This window comes from Marmota marmota, unplaced genomic scaffold, assembly GCF_001458135.2.
Source record: "Marmota marmota marmota unplaced genomic scaffold, marMar, whole genome shotgun sequence".
NCBI lineage: Eukaryota > Metazoa > Chordata > Mammalia > Rodentia > Sciuridae > Marmota > Marmota marmota.
Genome location: NW_025999842.1, coordinates 65,169,631 through 65,189,643, shown reverse-complemented (window position 1 = coordinate 65,189,643; position 20,013 = coordinate 65,169,631). Strand labels below are relative to the sequence as shown.

The following is a 20,013-nucleotide window of genomic DNA, read 5'->3' as shown; positions in this document are numbered from 1 at the left end:
CTCTGAATACTGGACAAGGTAAGAGAGAAGGTGGAAGACAAAGGACGGCCAAAGATACCGTTTTTGGAGTCACCGTGTCTTCCCTGACTGGAGGATGGGGTGCTGCGGATGGCGGTTTTATGTCTGGATCTCTCAATAGAAATTTCCTCTTTCTAAGCAGAGGGGAATTTCGAGCAGACTCCATCACGCTCCTTTTTGGAGCTTAATAGAAACACTCCTTGGCATATTTAATTCCTGGTGTTCTCTCTGTTAGGCTCATCATGCTCCCTCCATGTATTAATTCCACCCCCCGAGTAGAGTGCTGGGGGGAGGAACTCTTCACCAGGCTCCAGGTGGAACCTCACCTGTAAGCAAATGACTGGCATTCTCTGCCCCAAGAACCACAGAGCCAGGAGGGAAACTATGGCCCATAAAGAAATGGTCGTTCATCTTAGGTCACACAGCTCCTAATTAATGGCTCAGCTGTGGCGAGCATGGAGCTGAGTCCCGTCCTGCACTCTACTACAAACACATCTACTGAAGCAGTTCTTCCCTGATTGACTCAAGGAGGCTGAGGGCCAGTCTTCAACATGGTCCTGCCCACCTGAGAGGCCTTGTTGGTATTACCTGGCCAGCTGTCCTTTACAGCCCTTTTCTAGAATAGGATGAAAACGATAAGAATGGAAATGGTGAGGAAAAGGCCATGGGTTTGCCTCATGCTTTTACACCGGGGCCACTGTCCCAATAAAGCTGTCCTACCTGCCTGTCAGCTTGCCATTCAACTAGCAATACCGAAGGCTCCCCCTCTAGGCGTGGATAGAAGGCTGAGATTACGGGGTAAAGACGACGGACAAAGGCCCCATGCAAGAAACATGTACTTATGTTCTGATCACAGATGACAATAAACAGCATACTGTCACATGGTATCATATGACAGGAAGGAAATAAAGAGGGCAGCATGACAGAGAGCAACTGAGGCTGGGCAGGGGTAGAAGAGGGTGGGAGGTCATGGAAGGTGAAAGAGAAAATCACTTAAGAAACATGGTTGGATTTGGGCGTGGTGGCCCACGCTCTTGTACTCCCAGCAGCTCAGGAGGCTGACACAGGAGGATCTTGAGTTAAAGTCAGCCTCAGCAAAAGTGAGGTGCTAAGTAACTCAGTGACACCCTTTCTCTAAATGGAATACAAAATAGGGCTGAAATGTGGCTCAGTGGGTGAATGCCCCCGAGTTCAATCCCTGGTATCCCCTGCCCCAAAAAGTTTGGGGACTTTAAGGGGCTGGTCCAAATGGGGAAAGTGGTACCTTTGTCTATCTCAGTTTTCTGACCATTTATTCCAGGCAGCAAAGCAGAGGCTTAAATTTCTAATTTAGTGTGGAGAAAGAAGACATTTGGCTACCAAAAAGGAAAAATAACAAAGTCTCAATTATATTCCAAAACATTTTGTGATGGAAGATTTTATGAAATAACCATTTGTCATATATCAAAACTGAACAAAGATAGTAAAAGAAACTGTATAGTACTGTCATTTATGAACATGCATGAAAATTCCTCTAAAAAGATACAAAGATAGCAAATTCACCAGTGCATAGATAAATAAGACATCATGACCAGGCAGGTTTTATTCTGGTCATGTTTTTTTAAAAAAATATTTATTTTTTAGTTTTAGGTGGACATAATATCTTTTTTATTTTTATGTGGTGTTGAGGATCGAACCCAGTGCCTCGTGCATGCCAGGTGGGCGTACTACCACTTGAGCCACTTCCCCAGCCCTCTGGTCATGTTTTGAATGATTCAAATCAGAATGCTAATATAATTCACCACATTATGAAAACACAGAATAAAATCAAGTTAATTTCATTAAAGGCATACTATCCATTCAATAAAATTCAATATTCACAAGATTTGTAATAAAATCCTACTAGGACAAGTGCTTATCCAAATTCCACAGCAAACATTATACTTAATGGCAATGTATTCCTGCAAATATCAAAAAGAAGGTAATAATGCTCTCACATCCCAACACTGTATGAGAAGACTTGCTTTAGCAATAGGACAAGAAAAACTCATAAATGGTAGTAGAACTGGAAAGGGTGACAAAAATTATCCCCATTTTCTGACATCACTGTCTACATGGGAATCTAAGAATCAATGGGAAAGTTTAAAAAGGTAGTGTGAAACAGTATTCACTTATAAAAATCAAAAGCACCCCTAGATGAAAACAACAGTTAGTTTAAAACAAGAAAACAAAATTGTTCTAGTCAAAATAACATCAAAAGCTATAAGGTATCTAGGAATGAATTTTTCAAAGTTAATGTGTATGCATGTGATGTAGAAATTTTAAAACATTAAAGGACATTTTAAAAGGTTGATTGAAGAGATACAGATCTATGAATGAGGTGACTCATCACTGTTAAGTTTTTCATCTTTACAACATGTCAATTTCGACAAAGTTAACCTATAAATATAAATTTAATGCAATTCCAATAAAAAATCCCACTGAGTGCTTCATGAAACTTGATAAACTAATAAATAAAAATCATTTGACAGGGCAGAGTCCACAAAAGCTAAACTAGGGTTGAAGAAGAGCAGGTGAGCTTCAGGGAGGTGAGTGGAAACAGACAGAGAGGATATAGAGCCCAGAAGCAGACACATACCACATATCGAAATAAACCTGGCCTATGAGGAACACAGAACTACAAGTCAGTATGGAGAAGCCAGACATTTTAATTTTTGAAATAAGAGTTTTAGACCTTCTACCACTTAGCAACTTGCCATCAATTTTAGGCAGATTAAAGACAATGTGAAAAGCAAAATTTTAGGAGTTTTTGAAGATAAAATTAGAAAAAAAATAGAGCATATTTGTTACCTGAGATTAGGAGATAATTGTAAAACACAACATAAAATCTTTATGCTTTTATCAAAAGTATATTTTGGGGGCTGGGATTGTGGCTTAGAGGTAGAGCACTCACCTAGCACTGGGTTGGATCCTCAGCACCACATAAAAATAAATAAATAAGTAAAGGTATTGTGCCAACTACAACTAAAAAAACTTTTTAAAATTATATTCTGTGTTGTCAAACTTATGATTTTAATAACTCATTCTCAAAGAAACCATAATTAGAGTTAAAAGACATGTCTCATACTAGGATTTATTTGGAACATGATATATGAAGATCACTAGCTAGAATTCATCAAGGACTCCTTTACAACAACAAGAAAAAGAAACATCCCAACAGGAAATTGGACAATGGATGTGATCCAGGAAACCACAAAAGAAACCTAAGGGGCCAATAAGAAAGATGCTCCTATTTACTGCAATTGGCACAACACAAAGGGATAGAGCCCCCATGGAGTACTAGATAGTAGTTAAATGAACTGCAACTCTAAATCACCCAAATGTCCAGCAACTTGGTAATGGATAAATAAGTTGTGGTATATCCATACAATGGAATATTATTTAGAAACAAAAAGGAATGAAGTGCTGATGTATGCTGCAATTGGCATAGACCTCAAAGATGTTATGCTTAATGAAAGAAGCCAGTCACAAAAGGCCATAGAGTCTTTGATTCTGTCTATATGAAAAGCCCAGAATAGGCAAACTAGAGACAGAAAGCAGATGTGGTTGCTAGGGCCTGGGGGTGAAAGAAGTGGGAATGACTGCAAAAGGGTGTAGAGTTTCTTTTTGGGGTGACAAAAATGTTCTAAAATTAACTCTCTTTGAAGTCACCATGAAACACTATGTACATTTTAAACCAGTGGATTGTGTGAGAGTTACATTTCTTAATAAAGCTGTTAGTAAAATACCACAGAAATTCATGAGCATTATAAATTCCAGACCTCCCTCCTCCTGTCTCCGTGCTGGAGAACTGGTTTACCAACACAGAGTCAGCCATTCTCCAAAGCCACGTGCCGCTGGGGGTGAGTATCTAATTGGCTTCAGTATTATCTCTAATGTCTTTATGCTTTAAAAAACTTCTAAAGCTAATATGGAACAAGAAAGGCTCAGATAGAGGTGGGTGGTTCATGGGTGTGTATCATACGCTGATGCTTTCCTGCATTTTGGAACTACAGGTCACGTATCCCTTATCCTGTATGCTTGGGACCAGAAGTGTTTTAGATTTCATACTTTTTCAGAATTGGGAATATTTGCTTGCTCAAAATGACATATTGTGGAGATGGGACCCAAGACTAAACACAGCCTCATTTGTTATATGCATACCTTATATACAACTTGAGGGTAATTTGACAGTATTTTTAATGTGCTTGTGTCTTGTTTTTATCCTTTTAATTTTTATATGTTCTTTTTGATTATACATGACAGTAGAATGTATTTGATATATCATACATACATGGAGTATAACTTTCCATTCTTGTGGTTGTGCATGATGTGGAGCTTCACTAGTCGTGTATTCATATTAAACATAGGAAAGTTATGTCTGATTCATTCTACTGTCATCCTATTCCCCTCCCTCCCTCCTTCCTTCATTCCCCTTTGTCTAATCAAATTAACTTCTATTCTTCCCTCCCCCTACCTTACTGTGTATTAGCATCTAAATATCAGAGAAAACATTTGATTTTTGTTTTTTGGGGACTGGCTTATTTCACTTAGCATGATAGTCTCTGATTCCATCCATTTACTGGCAAATGCCATAATTTCATTTTTCTTTATGGCTGAGTAATATTCCATTGTGTCTATGTACTACATATTCTTTATCTATTCATCTACTGAAAGATGTGCTTGTGTTTTGACTGTGACATATCATATGAAGTCAGATGTGAAATTTTCTACTTGTGACACCATGTTAATGCTCAAAAGATTCCAGATTTTGGAGCATTTCAATTTTGGATTGTCAGATTAGGGATATACTCTCCCTGTATTTCCTGAAGGAAGAAATCTACTCAGCTGCATTTTTTTCAGGCCAATGTAAAACAATTTTTTTTTGTTTAATTTTCTCTTTAATTTTGGAAATGCAATATTATTATGTTGAAAACCCTGGATCTGAACTAAGAATAGAAACTTTAAAGGTTTTTATTTCAAGCCCCAACATTAATTTGCCAGATAGTTTTCTTTGAAATCAATTGATCTACAGTATATAATAAAAGATTCATAAGCAGCACTGACATAAAAAGATACATCAATACTCTTACTTAATCAAATAGAATAGCAAAAAAGACAATTGTGGGTTTAAGAGAAAGGAAATAAAAACAAATGGGGTCGAAACAGTATAGAAGATTCAAATGTCAGAGTTAAATATTTTTTGAAAGCAATTCAGGAATGTCAAGGTCTTCTCAGTCATCCAAAGCAGTGAAAGGTACTGAAGTCTGGTAAAAATAAGTATTCAGACGGACAAGACTAGATTTCTAGCTCTATGTCCTTGGGCAGAGGACTTCCTGACCATTAACAATTCATTCCTCATCTATAAACAATGTATTAGGGGCTGGGGGTGGAGCTCAGAGGCAGAGCGCTGGCCTAGCACTTGGGAGGCACTGGGTTCAAACCTCAGCAGCACATTAAAAATAAATAAATAAAATAAAGGATTGCTGTCCATCTACAACTATAAAAAAAATTTAAAAAAAGAATGTATAAGGCTTCATCGTATCTGCACCAGAGTGTTGGAAGATGCAATGAGGTTATGCATGTCCAGGGAACACACAGGTCTGAGCCACACAGGGACAGGCATGGGCATGACCCCTTGTGGTGGTGTCACTGCATTGATGCCTCGTGTGCATCACCATCAGGCTGTTCATTCACCCTGACTCAGGTTTACTTTAGACAAGTCTGACTTTCAGGAGCAATGAACATCAAACAGAAAAGAACAGAGAATCAATTCAGGAATGTCAAGGTCTCTCAGCCATCCAACCTTTGTAGACTGGGTTCCACTGCCAAGTCCCTTCTTACGACCTCATTTTTGTCTTTCTTTAACTCAGGAGGCACATGAACATTTAAATTCCAGGGAGTCAAAATCTCTCTTGGGGTCAGCCACAGCTTCATTAACCACAGCTGGACAAGCTGGGCTCCATCTGGCTGGAGGGTACGTGGCCCAACACCTGGGGTTTGGGGCCAGCTAGTCCCACATGATACTTGTGAAGTGATAATGGATCTGAAGCTCTCTGGCCTCCGGCAGAGGGAAGCACTCACCCCCTACCTACTTGTTACCATCAACTTACAGCCATACCACAGGAGACCTCGGCCAGGGCCCTAACAGCATCTAACACTTTTGCCTCTTTCAGGTGGGCTCTGGAAGGGGAAACCCTGCAGAGGCTTATGGGAGTTTATCACCAGCAATAGCTAACGGGGACCTGGGTTCCTATCAACATCTTACTAAGGAACACACAGGTTCTGGATTCTCTAATTCAGTATTTTATGCTCCTTCTTTATCTTCTCATTATTGAGTTAATTTTTTTTTCAAGACAGGGGAACCATGGCTGCGCAGTTCAAACACCTGAGGACCTTTTGAAAAATTCTGATGCCCCAGCCCCACCCCAGACCAATGAATCAGTATTTCTGGAGGGAGGATCCAGCCACTGGATTGTTCCAAAAATTTCCCAGGTGATTCCATACAGAGCACAGGTGGAAAACCACAGACTCACACACTGGTTTTCAAAGTCTAGCATCAAGTAAGAAGGAAATGCTGACATAACTCTGGCATTTCTTATGTCAAAGACTTCCAGAATAAAGGATGATTCAAATCAACTCAACGAACCTGCCTCCCAGAGGCCGGCCTGGTGCTAGGTATCAGGGATTTAAGAGTGGCAACGGACACAGGGATCCGGTCCCCAAGGAGCTCACCTTTACCAACCTTAGTGAGCAAAGAGGAGTAGGATTGAGCCTGCATGACCAGCCACAAAAGGACAGGGCAGGGCAGAATTTCATAATGGCAATTTACTATTACAAAATCTGCATCTTAACTGGCTACCATTTCGATGGGTCTGTTGGGTCCCTGAAGCTTCCCAAGAGCAACAGGAGGGAGGTGGCGTTTCCTAGCATTTCCACTCATTCATTCAACAAGAGTGAGGACGTCTCCTAGGGGCCAGAAGCTGTTTTAGATGCTGCAGCAGTAACAAAACAGATCCCTGTCCTTGTCGAGTATTCTGGGAGTGGGGTGGGAAGGAAGAAACACAGACATAATGGAAACGCCCATCATACAGAATTCGAGGAGTTGACAAGTGTCACGAGAGAAAGGAAAAAGTAAAGGAGATGAGGGGTAGGGGTGAGTGGGTAGGGGTACCTGGTGAACCTCATAGCAAAAGTACAATTTGATCAAAGACTTGAAGTGAAGGAGGTATTTCATTGGGTTTGAAGACTCACCCAGGGCCTGGGCATGGCTTAGCTGGCATAGGCATCCATGGGTGCTGAGCGTTAGCACCTGTGTGGTTAGCCCACCTACTAGCTCGTCTTCCAAAGGTTCTTAGCGGATTGTAGTGACTGATGTGCTCACTTCCGCTCCCGTCAGTTCCCTCTCTTGTTTACTAATGTAATTTTCTAGTTCTTGCTACCTAGGAGGTCCTTAATAGACATCTGAATTAAATTATTTGAAATGATTATTAATTCAGTGGATTTTAAATTAGATTAATTATGTTATAACTTAAAGGACTGACTGTATTTTACGGTGTCCACCCCACTCCTCAGGAAGAAGAAAATTCACAGAAAATCCAGCGTAGCTGTGGATGCTGGAGACCCGGGAAATGTGTATTTGGGGATGTTTGGTTGTGGAAGAAGGGTTTCCATGCCCCACTTCAGGGCAAACAGGTCTCTTCGTTAAGTCAGAAGGATGGAGAGGGATAGAATACTGAATAAATGTGAAAAATCACATAGGAAACAAGGATGCCTTTAGTTAGAGAACTTGAACTTCACGGCATGATAGGCTGTAAAGATGTAAGAAGCAGAACCAGGAGTTACGGGTGAATTTTCTTAGCCGATATTCATTTGAGAAAAATTCATGATGCTCCCATGTGAGAGCAGTCTTTTGAGTATCGACTTACCTATTGAAGTGATAGATGTCCTGTATGTTTCCAAAAAGGGCGGCTCTGTCTTCAGTCCCCAGGGGAAGTTTTGCTTGGTCCCTGATACAGTCGAGGTAATCCTGTGAAGTCAACACACAGAGTTAAACACACCTGAGCTTTTCCAGGTCACCTTTAGTTATGCAAGACAAGTCGCTCAGGTCTGTTTCAAATGATTCTGATGCTGTTGTGCTCATTAACTGGACCCTGAGAATCCAGAGCTGTTCCCTCATTGACGATTAAACTACTCACCTAGAGAACATGGAACTTTAGCAAGGTGAAAGAGTGTGGTATACATTGAAGGTTTGGAAGGTACTAGAGCTTCCCTAGATGAAGAGCGGGAATGGTTACCAATAACGTCAATTTTGGCATAATGGCTCCTGAATCCTTGACTGATTTAAAAGACTCCAAACTTCATGTAGTGGGAAACCAGAAATAAAAATTCTAAAATGGGACAGTTATTTTAAACACAACCTTTAAGTCATAAAGTAGTCAGTTGTTAGAGTATAGAACCAAATTCTTCCTCAAATACCAATTTGCTTTACAAAAGCTTCTAAAATAATAAGCACTTGTGCAATAGGCTTATGCTTTGTGATTGGCGGTACCCGTGAGCCCTGAGGACGCTCTGGAATGGTCTGAGGTGTTTTAACATAGAAACCACTTGCATGCAGATCTACCACGGGTCCAGATCTCCAGCGGGTTCAACTGACAGTGCGGAGGAGCTCTTTGAATTGCTGAGAAAGGGGAAAACTGCTTCCCACCCTGTGTGTGCTGCAGGGTTCATAACTGAGTGTTCCCTTCCCCCCTGCAACGCTTGAAAAAGAACTCAGCAGTAGGCGAGAAAACAACCAAGAAAAAAGTGAAAACAGCTGAAATAATGTAAAATGAAAAAATAAATACAATCCGCTGCCCGAGGCTGAACAATGCAGCAAGGCCCCCTATCAAAGGGAGCCTGCGACCTGCAGCCCCAGAGGAAGCCAGCCCCAGAGGAGCCACCAGACCAGGGAGCTGCAGCACTAAACCACAGTCCACGCCCAGCAGTGAGAGAGGTGCTCAGAGGGGACTCCAAGGAGAACTGGGATTTGAGAGCCAGTAGAGGACTCCTCCTCACACCTTTTCATAATCCACATTCTTTAGGGTTCTTTTTGTTCCTCCAAAAAACAGGGCTGTATGCTGGGGAGAAACTATGGGGACTGGAATCCAAATTAAGCAGTACAGGAATAAGAGAGGCGGCAAAGAGAGGTTCTGATCAAAACTGGGGAAAACAGCCCAGAATTTCTAAAAACAAGCTTTCATATTTTTTTTAAGAAATGTATTATTTATTCAGGTGTTAGAATATTGTATATTTTTACCTTGTCATTGATTCCTATTTTATTCCTTTATGGTCTGATAGGATGCAAGGAATTATCCCTATTGTTTTGTATTTGCTAAGATTTGATTTGTGCCCTAATATCGGATTTATTTCAGAGAATGTTCCCTATGCCATGAGAATAAAAAGAATTCACTTGTCAGAAGAAAAAAAAAAAGGCAGAGGCTTCCTCATCAACTTTCTTAAGTAGCACACTTTATGGTTTGCATAAGTTTCAATTTTAGCTTTTTCAAACTAAAATCACTGTCACACATGAAACAATGCTGATAGACTTTTTTTTTTTTTAATCGAGCTTCGTTGGTAACAGATTTTATTTTCAAGAAAGTGATCGTCTCCATAAGGTACCAGATTCATAAATCTAAGTGTAGTGGCCTTTAAACCGCCACGAAAGCAAGGCCTGTTCTCCTTACTGTCAGGAACTGAACAATGATAATGAGTTTGGACGCTTGCAGAGGAGGAAGTTAATGCCCAAATAAAAGAAGCTAAGGAAGGTGAGAATTGAAGTAACAGTGCATGTTGAACCAACTTGAGCTTTCTAAAAAAAAATCAAACGTATTCATCAATATTTCTGTTAAATCACACATGGTACAATGGGCTAATCCTTGACTTGCTTGGAATGCCTATAATTGAGGATAGTTTAATGCCTTGCTGGACATTTTAAAAATCATGTAGCATGCAAAACTAAGAAGGTAAAGCAGAATAATCTGGGGAGCTATGGGTGAGAGGTTGGATTGAGGTGGGTGTGCATCCCAAATTCACCTGGCTGGCTCCAGATGTTCTGCATTGGGGCTTTACAAGAGAAGGAAAAGCCCTTTTCCATACTTCATGTACAAAGCATGCTCACTTGTAGAAAACCAAGACTAAATTCTTCATGTAAGAGAAAAATGGGAAAAGGGGCTTGAAGAGTTCCATGTGGCTTTAAAGACTCACATGGCCCTGGTTTCCAACCAATGATGGCCCTCTCTAATTGAGAGCTTCAAAACCCTCAGCATCCATGGTACAGACACTGGATTTTAAAAGATGCTTATTTTCTGAAATTATTGAGAAAATAGATCATTGGGTGTCCAAGATTTTGCAGGTCACTCTAGAAAACAGATCAAAGTCGTACGGCCCCAGCATGTTCCCTCCACTGTTCACAGTTAAGCTTTTAAGTATGAGGCTTTAACCTTGAACCAGTTACTGAAGACTCCAGTAGCAAGTTCTCCATTATAGCTATAATCATCTGGAGCCAAAATGAGAGGTTTGAAGCACAGTGATAATAACAGTTCATTTGTGCTCAAAATGACAGAGTAAGGATACCAATGACATTTATTAGAGCCTGTTGTTCTGCTTATTAGTTTTATTGACAATGTCAGCACCTTTGGCTACCATACTGTTAACAATGAAGGATCAATTTAAAACTTTTGCACAAAGACAATTATTCTGTAAGAGTATCAATGCACGCCCACCACTTTGGGGGTGGGGGGCAGTGAGCAGTGGCATATACTAAGAGGGCTATTTTACCATTCCAATAATTTTCCATTTTGCAATTTTAAATGTCCTCTGTTTATTTTCTAATTAGTTTATGTCCTTACCATCTCCACCATTAGATTTACACATGAGTGGTTTCCTCTCATTAATTTTTTCATTCCACGGGTGGCTACTAAAAGTATCCAAGTCTAACTTAAGGTGCAGTAAATGGGCAGGAACTAATTTGCACACTGTTTCTGCTCTGCAATGAGGTAAGTACAAAGCTGAGAGTGAGCATGCTCATAGTTTGCCAGGACAACTAAATATCTGCTGAATCTACTCATAAACCTGTACTTATATTTGGTAGGTCTTATTCTTGTCTGTTTAACTTTTCTCAAAAAGTTTTCTTACTGTATTTTACAAAAGTATCAGAGTATTGGCAGGTTGGGAGAAAACCCTACATGTTTGTGTTTTGGAGAACGTGTCTTTTTCCATTTCTCTAATTCCTCCTCCTTTTCCAGAAAGTAGTCACCGGCCATGTACTCAATGGAGATACCACTGAAAACAGACTTCCATTTGCATAGCCATTTAGAATTTAAAAGCACACTCCCATTCGTTCATACAAACCCTCCAACCATCCCACTTTTTAAGGACATAAGAATGTGTGCCAAGTTGTTTCACAAGCCAGGAATTAAAAAAAGTCAACCACACATCATGCCATTCCCTCAGGAGCTCCCTGTCTGGTCCAACTGTATACAAATAGGTCCACTACAGAGTTCCCGCTGGAGGGTTGAAATAATCAGGTGCAGGAGGGACCTTCCCAGTCCAAGAGGGAGACTGAGGCTACAAAGAGGAGGTGGTGATGCGGAAAGAGCTGATCTTTGAGATGACTAGGGGCTTGAATAAGAGAAAACAGGAAGGAGACCACAGCATCAAGGAGGAGAGGGGCAAGACAACACGGGCACAGGGTAACGAAGACACAGAAAGGAGTGGGGAGGGGTTGATCTCAGGACAGGCAGGACCTCAGGAACTGAGATGGGCTGCAGAGAGCTGGGCATGTGCGGGAGCATCCAGACTGGAGGGCGGGGCTGCAGTGATGGACAGATCACAGAGACTTCGCTGCTATGTAGGGGGGTGGTGGCCGCAGGAGGATGCAGTGAGAACAAAGATCATTCCAGCTTGGATACAGAAGTAGAATAGAGGTTATAAAAACGCCAGGGAGGAGGCTTAGAAGACTTGTGTGGCAGGGCAGGTGAGTGCACACCTGAGCCGGGTGGAGAGGAGAGATTTTATGGGACAGGACGTATTTAATGAGGAAAGAGCATGGCCTAAGCAAATGATCCACCATTCTGGATTTCAGGAGAAGGAAGTCTGGGGCTTCTCTTCTCACTTTCCACTCCAAGGAGGTGGGTGTGGCTCCACCTGCTTCTCAGAGGACATATGATCATCCACTGTGACAGTGGGTCTGCTAAAGTCAGTGAGTACTAAGACCTTCTGTCTCTTTTTGTATCGGGCTGCAGCAGGGAGATAGAGCTGTGGGCTTTTCTCTTCCCTTCTGCTGTTTTTCCCCAAGTAGCATGTGAGTTAAAACTAACCTAAAGCTGGCCCTGCTGGTCTGTTCTGCAGAGGCCTTGGCAGGGCAGTTCTAGGCCTTTCTGATGGGCAGGTACCCTCTGGAACGGATTTCCTCACACCAAGGTGAAATATTTCAAGACATGTCTGGGGATCTGTGGTGAGGGGACAAGGCCTATATTTTGGTGCAGCTAATCCAGAGACTTGGTCTTTGCGTGGCTCAGGCTCGCTTACCTCCTTCATCTCAGGTTTATTTTGCAGCCACTGTCCTCTGCATGAAGTGCTCTTGGGAACATCATGGCTCAGAGCCACATGTCCCTGGCCAACACCCCTACTCCCTTTCACCCTGCTGTCCCATTCCCCTGGGAGCTGAAGAGAAGCTGTGAGTCTGGGGTGGAGAAGACACGTCAGACCTGGTGTGTTACGGCTGGGTGACTGAGAGACATCCCCAGGGAGGGTTATCGGGACAGGATCTGGGGGCAGTTGCTCAGGGGCTCTGTGGGAGCTAGAAGTGCCCTTGGTGCAGCTTTGGCTCCATCTTATGGAACACCGACAGGGAGGAGAGGTCCAGGACTATGCCAAGCACCTGGCCACCAGGATGCAGCTTCATGGCCCTCAGGGCCGGCAAACTGCAGCGCCAGCAGGGGTCAGCAGGCCTGAGCCAGCAGGAAGGAGCCTCCTGGGGGTCTCTCCGCTCAGGGAAAACAGCAACAGCCTTGCAAACAGTGGGTTGAGCAGCGCCCACTCAGAGCTGTGGCCCACTCTGTAGAAGAGCATCGTCCTGAGTGAGGGTAAGGGCGAGGGCCTTCACAGGCCTGAGAGAGTTTGAAGCACAGAGCGTGTCATGAGCTTTCCCCTCTCCTAGAGCCGGTCTCAGGAAACATGAGGAATAGTGGACTCCCAAATTCAATGACCAGAGTGGGCGCAGACTGACTTGGAAGAGGAATAACAGATCAGTATGGAATGAATGGGGTTTGTAAAGGGAACAGAGTGATGGGGTGGTAACTGAAGAGAGGCAGGACCAGGCAGGATGGATCAAGTGACCTGTCCACTCATCCCTCTATCCACCCCTGAGCAATCTGAAGATGGAGGAAGGAGAAGGTGGAAGCAGGAAGCCTGGAATTCCAAGAGGGGAACAGCTGGTAATGTGAGCCCTGAAGAAGACAGACCAAGATGAGACCAGGGAGGAGGACAGGACTGTGAGCACTTCCTGGGAACCCGGGCAGGAAGCCCCGTCTGTCAGAGAGGACCCAGGAGCGGCCACATCAACACTGGCCAGCTTCATGACACATGGGCAAACCTGGGGCAAGTCAGAGCACAGAAGGTGAAGCCCTTCCTCCCTTCCCCCAGGCCTTTACTCTCTCCCCAGAGTATTCTCCAGAGATAACTCTGGTTGACACTGGGACCCATGCTTCCAGGCCACGTCCTAGTGGGGACAGTTTTAGCTGTCATAATGAGATTCTATATTTGAGCCATAATTTTATATCTTCTACTCAATGCATGTAGGCAGACATACTTCCTGTTTGTAAATATAGTTCTTTCTCATTCTTCACAACAGCTGCATCATATCCCAGTCAGTAGCTTTATTACAATATACTTAATAAAGATGTGGGGGAGGACAGTCGCTACCTGCAAGGCACAGCTGAAGAAGCAACGGGGTGTTGTGAGGCAATGACAATGATTACTGTTCCTTTAGGTGGTCACAGAGGGCAAAGGAGAAAAAAAACACTTAAAAAATGAAGTCACAGTATAGCCATTTACTTACAAGTGCTGGGAGAGTACAGAGGAATATAATTTCAAATTTAAAAAAAAAAATACCTTTATGTTTCTTCCAAATAAGCCACTGGAAGGGTTCAGAGTACCAGTTCCTGCTGTGGCCTGCAGATAGAGTATCGAAGTCCAATCTGCAGGTCAGTCTTCTCTCTCCTCCTCTAGGGAGAGGAAGGGGCTCGGCCACTCCACCAGCTACAAACAAAAGCCCTTAGAGTGGGACCGTGTTTTCTCTGAGTCTGCCCAGACCCCAGGCCAAGCTCCCCGTGCCAAAACTACAGCACACGAGGACCTGAGTAACTCCACAAAGTCCTCCTGCCACTGTCACTGAAGAGAGCCAGGAACATGAGGAGCAAAGAAAGAGCAGGAAGAGACGAGGGAGGAAAGAAAAGGGAAAGAGGAAGAGGAGGAGACGGGACGGGAGGCAGAGGAGGAACTCCCACCCCACAGGAGCCTTCAAAGCAGCTCTGTCCCAACATCAGTTCTCATTTCAGAGTTTCCCTGATTTTCCATTCAGAGGCGGATCCTGTTGGCAACACGTGGAAGTCGGTTAATGGTTCAGGGAAGTTTTGGTGGAAAAAAGGCACTGGGAGGTTTCAGCCTCATCTACCTTCTCTAATATCTTCAATGCATGAAACTTCAGTCAAAAATGTCAGGAACGGCCTTCTTGCTGTCCTGTGACAAATGACACCTTCCTGTCCAGCCCCTCCATTGTCTCCCTACTTCCTCCTAAAGGAGGGAACTCAGGGTTTCCTCCCAGGAAGGAGAGGCCTGGAAGGGGCGGGACTTGGCTTGGTCTTCCCCAGAGCACCTGGGGAGGGGGCGACCTGGGGGAGGGGTGAGGGGGGGGGCCGTGTTGCAGGAACATTAAGAGATAGAGAAATGCACCTTTGCTTAAGGACAACTGGGAAAATTGTTATCCCCCAAAGACTTTAAGCAGAAACTGTGAGCCCACCGTCATCTAGTGATATACACAAGGTCTTAAGAAACAGGATTAGCATTAACCTATTAAGAAGTTCTTAAAGCACAGGATGTCCATTTTCCCCATACTTTGGACAGCTTTTATAGAAATCAATTGTGTTTATTTACTTCCTACTGATACCATTTATTATCTTCACATCAGTGCATATAATCTGAAGAATGTTATCATTATTGGAAGAGAGCTTGGTACAAATAGAACGCTAAAATTAATCTCACACATTCTGCTTAGTTGAAACTATTAGAAAAGTTCTTCAAGAGTCCCTACCAGCATAACACAGCAGAAAAAATTTAATTTTCCATTGCTATGTTAAAAATTTATTTAAAAATTATACATAAAGTTTGCAAATTACATCGACAACAGTCTCACAGGCAAAAGCTCTTTTTAAAGTAAAAGAGGTAGACACACAGCCATGGGAATGTCCTGTGACAAAGTGAAATATCTTTCCCTACTTATTTGCAAGCTACCATTCCTTTTTTTATAATGCATACTCTTTAATGCTATCATTATTTCCAGAAAGAAAAAAAAAAAGGATTTCTATAATAATCCATGTGCTTTTGGATACACTTAAATATATAACATGTTTAAAAATCTTCAAAATTGGCAAGCAGTGTTTACCATGATACCTGGAGAAAAGCACAGAACCAGGCTCCCAGTGGGCCCTGACTGGGTAGGTGCTAATTACATTTTGCAGGTGGCCACTGTCTTGGACTAACCTCCTGCACTGGCCCCAGCAGAACAGACCAGAGAGAAGGAGTCACCGGAGCTTAGGGCTAGTTTTCCAAAAATAGGAATTTCATAACAACCAATCAAAAGGGGCACTTTACCTAAGCCCACAAAATAAGAAGTCCCTTCTGTTTCAAAGCTATAAAGAAACTTGAAATAATCTGCTTTTTGTTTTGTTTCTGCTTTCCTCAACCCCTCTTTGGTCTATAAAGCCAAACCTCTGTTCAGCTCATCAGAATATTCATCCTATTTTATAGGATGAGGTGTTGCCTGGTTATAGAATAGCAAATAAAAGCCAATTAAGATCTTTAAAATAATTGTGTGGTGATTCTCTCTCTCTCTCTGGGTTCAGACCCAGAGCCCCGTGCATGCTAGGCAAGTGTCCCACCACTAAGCCGCATCCCCCAGCCTATAATTTTGTCTTTTCAAATATGTACCTGAAGGAAGTTTATTAACCACTCTCTAGAAAATGGTCTTTCCAATTGCTTTCTTTCCCTCTGTCTCTCCTTTTATGCTCTTTCATCTGCTTAACTTTTATGGAGTATTTTTTTATTATTGCTTTTTTTACTCTTCCAGGTCCCAAGCCAGGTAAGGAAGCAGACAGACACAATTAGACATGGCTGTAGTCCTTAGCGGAGAAATGGGGATGCCCAGGGAGACGGAGGGAATGTGATGTCTTGGCAAGGCTTAAAGTGCCTGAAAATAAGAAACTGTTCATCTCAATTATAATCAAAGTACTGCTGGTATAATTTGAAACATAGTAATTACCGAAAATTAAATAAAGCCTGAGGGATTTTTTTATATGGTGCAAAAAGTAAAAGATCAGTTAAAATAAATGTATATTATTAGATGAGCTGAATTTAAACCCTCTTCACTGCTATTTATCATCCGTTTTTTTTAACATTTACGGCTAGGTACTGTCTGTTTCCTTTTACGCTGATCTCTTTAGTCTTCTTCACACCCTAAGACATGGGTTCCATTGTTCATCCATTGCTCATCCTCTTTTGCTAGAAGCTTTGAAAGGTTCTGTGACTCTTCCAAGGTCACACAGAGAATAAATGACTCAAGTCACATTTGGACCAGGATCAGTGGAGGATAGCCAGGGCATGGAAACGCTGAACGTCTGCTTCAGAGGTTTTAAACCTTAACAAGGGAGATGTGTGCTGATTGATTTGTTCTAGGGGTAAAAGTAGTTCTTACTAGATAGCAGGTAGAGGCTACCAAACACACCCGCTCTCATTTACCAGGCACCTGCCACGCCCAGGACATCACAGACCACATCTGCATGGCTGTCAGCCCCACTCACACTCCCAGCCCAGCCTCTGCCTTCAAGTTTTCATAAGCACACAGCCCAGGATGCTCAGCTCTCAACCACTGCCACGTGATTCGCAAAGTGGGCTTATGTCTTCCTGTCCTGTTCTCACATCCTCTTTCTTCCTGGTCACTATGCATGGCTTCAAATGTCCTTCAAAATGTCTCACTTTCCTTGCCAGTCACCAGACATCAGTCAGTCACCTGGTCCTTCTTTACAGACATGACGCTATCGTTCTCCCGTCGGAAGGGTCACCGTAAAGAATCGTCACAAATAAATTAATTACCTTAGCTCTTTCAGCTCTGTGCTCTTTTTAAGTATTACAAAACCGTCTGGCAATGAGATCAGAGTGTTTTAAAGCTGGAGGGTCAGGAGCTGGCCTGAAATTAAGATCCATCTAAAGCCAGAGGAGAAAGAGCAGTCCTGCAGGCACAGAGGACCACGTGCAGAGGCAGACTGACCTCACGGGAGAGCAACCTCTCCCGGTGGCGAGGTGGTTGTGGCCGGTGTTGTACCTCTTCCCACAGGAGCATGTATATGCAGCAAATGTCTTCAAATAACACGGGACACACACTCTTGTGCACAATTGACAGTCCAGACTTTTCAGGGTGCTCCGATTGCCTCCCTGAGCTCCTCACATTGTTTTGGTACATGATGGCTTAAAAGCCTTTACTGGACATCAAAATAGTTATTGATTTCAGCAGCAAAAACATTTCCCATTCACACATCAAATCATGACCCACAGTTTACCCCAGCACTCTTAATTTTAAAGGACCAGAAATTTTGAAATAAGGACACCAAGTAATGGTCCATTCAAGTAGATACCGCACATCCACATCTATATTGCCAACATAGTTAGAGCTGATTACTGTATTAGACAGTAATTAAATGTATAATTTATTTAATAAATTGAAATGATTTTCCACCATTTTATGGAGACCAGAACAGTAATATAGATAATTCTCATGGCAACCTGCTCTGTATACAGTAGGTGTTCAGACAGTATTCATTAGATGTATAAGAAACAAGGCCGTGGAGTTGAGGATACAGCTCAGTTGGTAGAGTGCTTGCCTCACATACACAAGGCCCTGGGTTCAATCCCCAGCGCCACAAAAAACAAAAACCACCAAGTCCTTAAAGACAAAAGCTTTGTGTTATGTGTGCTTACTTTCTTGGAACTTTAACTATGAAACAAAAGAATTTCAACCAGATGAAGAAAGTGGGGACCACCTGGACAATAGTAACCAGAAATAGGCACAAGCTGAAGGACATCAGATGAACTTCCCATGGACTTAGTCACACAAACTGATGATGACCTCAGGGTCAAGCTTCTTTTTACTTAAAAATTACAATGCAAATTGTAATGAAATGCAATTTCATTACAATGAAATGCAAATTCTTAAACTAAAGAATCCACACAAGGAGTGAACACTTTATGATAGTTTTAGAAGGGAAATGAATGTGATTGTCCTTTGGCATCATTAGGTAATCCACAGCTAAATTTGGAAGTGCACAGGCAAAACTATTCCATTCACTCTAACCCAAACAGTGAGAAGCCCTGAGGACATATCTGATTGCTTCTCTGGTTATATTGTTTTTGATCTCATCACTGTAAAATCTCAACCCAGAGTTATTTATTGATACAGAAACAGTCATCGGCTTGATGAGCTGCAGGGAGTAGGCAGAGGGCCCAGCAGGTGAGAGAAGGTGGGGATGGTGGGGTCTTTCCTCAGCAAAGAGGATGCACCAAAATGGTGGGATGTTCCCCCAAAACTTGATTTCCTCCAAAGTGCTGGGCCAAGGGACACCTGAAAAGATTTCCTTCTGTCATTCTGTCATGGAGGCCTGGTCCCAATTCATGCCCAGGGGGTAGAATATATGACATAGGGAATCTATTTTTTCTCTCCTCTTTAAAGCACAATGTCCATGGCCATTTTGTTACACAGAACTAACAGTCAGCAGGACAGACAGAGAGACAGAGAGAGAGGGCAAAAGAAAATGTGCTCATAGGTCAAGGTTTTCATAGATGTTTTTTTCCCCAAGAGATGATATGAATTTCTACAGCAGCCATTTTGTGATCTGAACAGAGGTGGACAACATGCTTTAGATGCAAACTGCAAATGTGATGGCCCAGGACGGTGGGTTCATGCAAGGACAGAGGAGACTGGGGATGGGACACGGGGTTCATTATCTAGGGCCCAGGTTGCATGCAGGCTCCAGGGGCAGAGTGGTGGAAATCCACCAGACGCCAAGTCAGGCAGCCTGGACCTAAGGCCCAGACCGCTGGCAGGATATCCCCCATGGTCAGACTCTGTTGTGTTAGTTCTTACACAGGAATAATACAAAGCCATGTCTCCTCATCCTTCAGAGGGTAAACACCAAGGTCCATTCCAGGTGCCTGGCGTGGGGGCTCAGCACACACTGTCTGGTGGCAGTCCCTGCCCTGTGGGGCCCAGTTTCCTCCTCAGTAGGACTGTGAGATGGGTTGCCTCAGAGCTTCTTTTGGTTCAAAAGCAAATACTCCATTGGTATTAATAGTGATATTGGAAGGCTAATTACCCCGAGCAGCTTGTTCTCAACCATCAATGGCAGGAGAGGGAGAAATGGGCGTGAAAAGTCCTATGGGCTACTCAAGTTTCCAAGATCCTTGCCTTCTTGCTGTGTTGCCAAAGATAAATCCTGTCCCTCCAGCCATGTCACTTTTGAAAATGGCTCTTCTCTCACCTGGATGCCTGAATGTTCAGGGACTTCCTAGCCCATCTTCTAGGGTAGGTCTTACCCCTCCACCTTTCAAAGAATTTCTAAAACTCAAGTTTGGTGGAATGGCTCCTTGTAAAAATCCTACAATGATTCT

The 20,013-nt window shown here is 42.8% G+C and overlaps 1 protein-coding gene across 8 annotated transcripts in view; it reads right to left on the bottom strand.

The window, feature by feature from the left end:
* Positions 1-20,013, bottom strand: part of Plekhg1 (pleckstrin homology and RhoGEF domain containing G1) — a 208,941-nt gene that overhangs the window by 48,111 nt on the left and 140,817 nt on the right. For all 8 annotated transcript variants that reach the window (XM_015502244.2, XM_048799875.1, XM_048799867.1 and 5 more), the window contains one exon: positions 7,965-8,065. In XM_015502244.2, the coding sequence (XP_015357730.1) occupies positions 7,965-8,065 (101 nt within the window). The remainder of the gene's footprint in view (positions 1-7,964; positions 8,066-20,013) is intronic.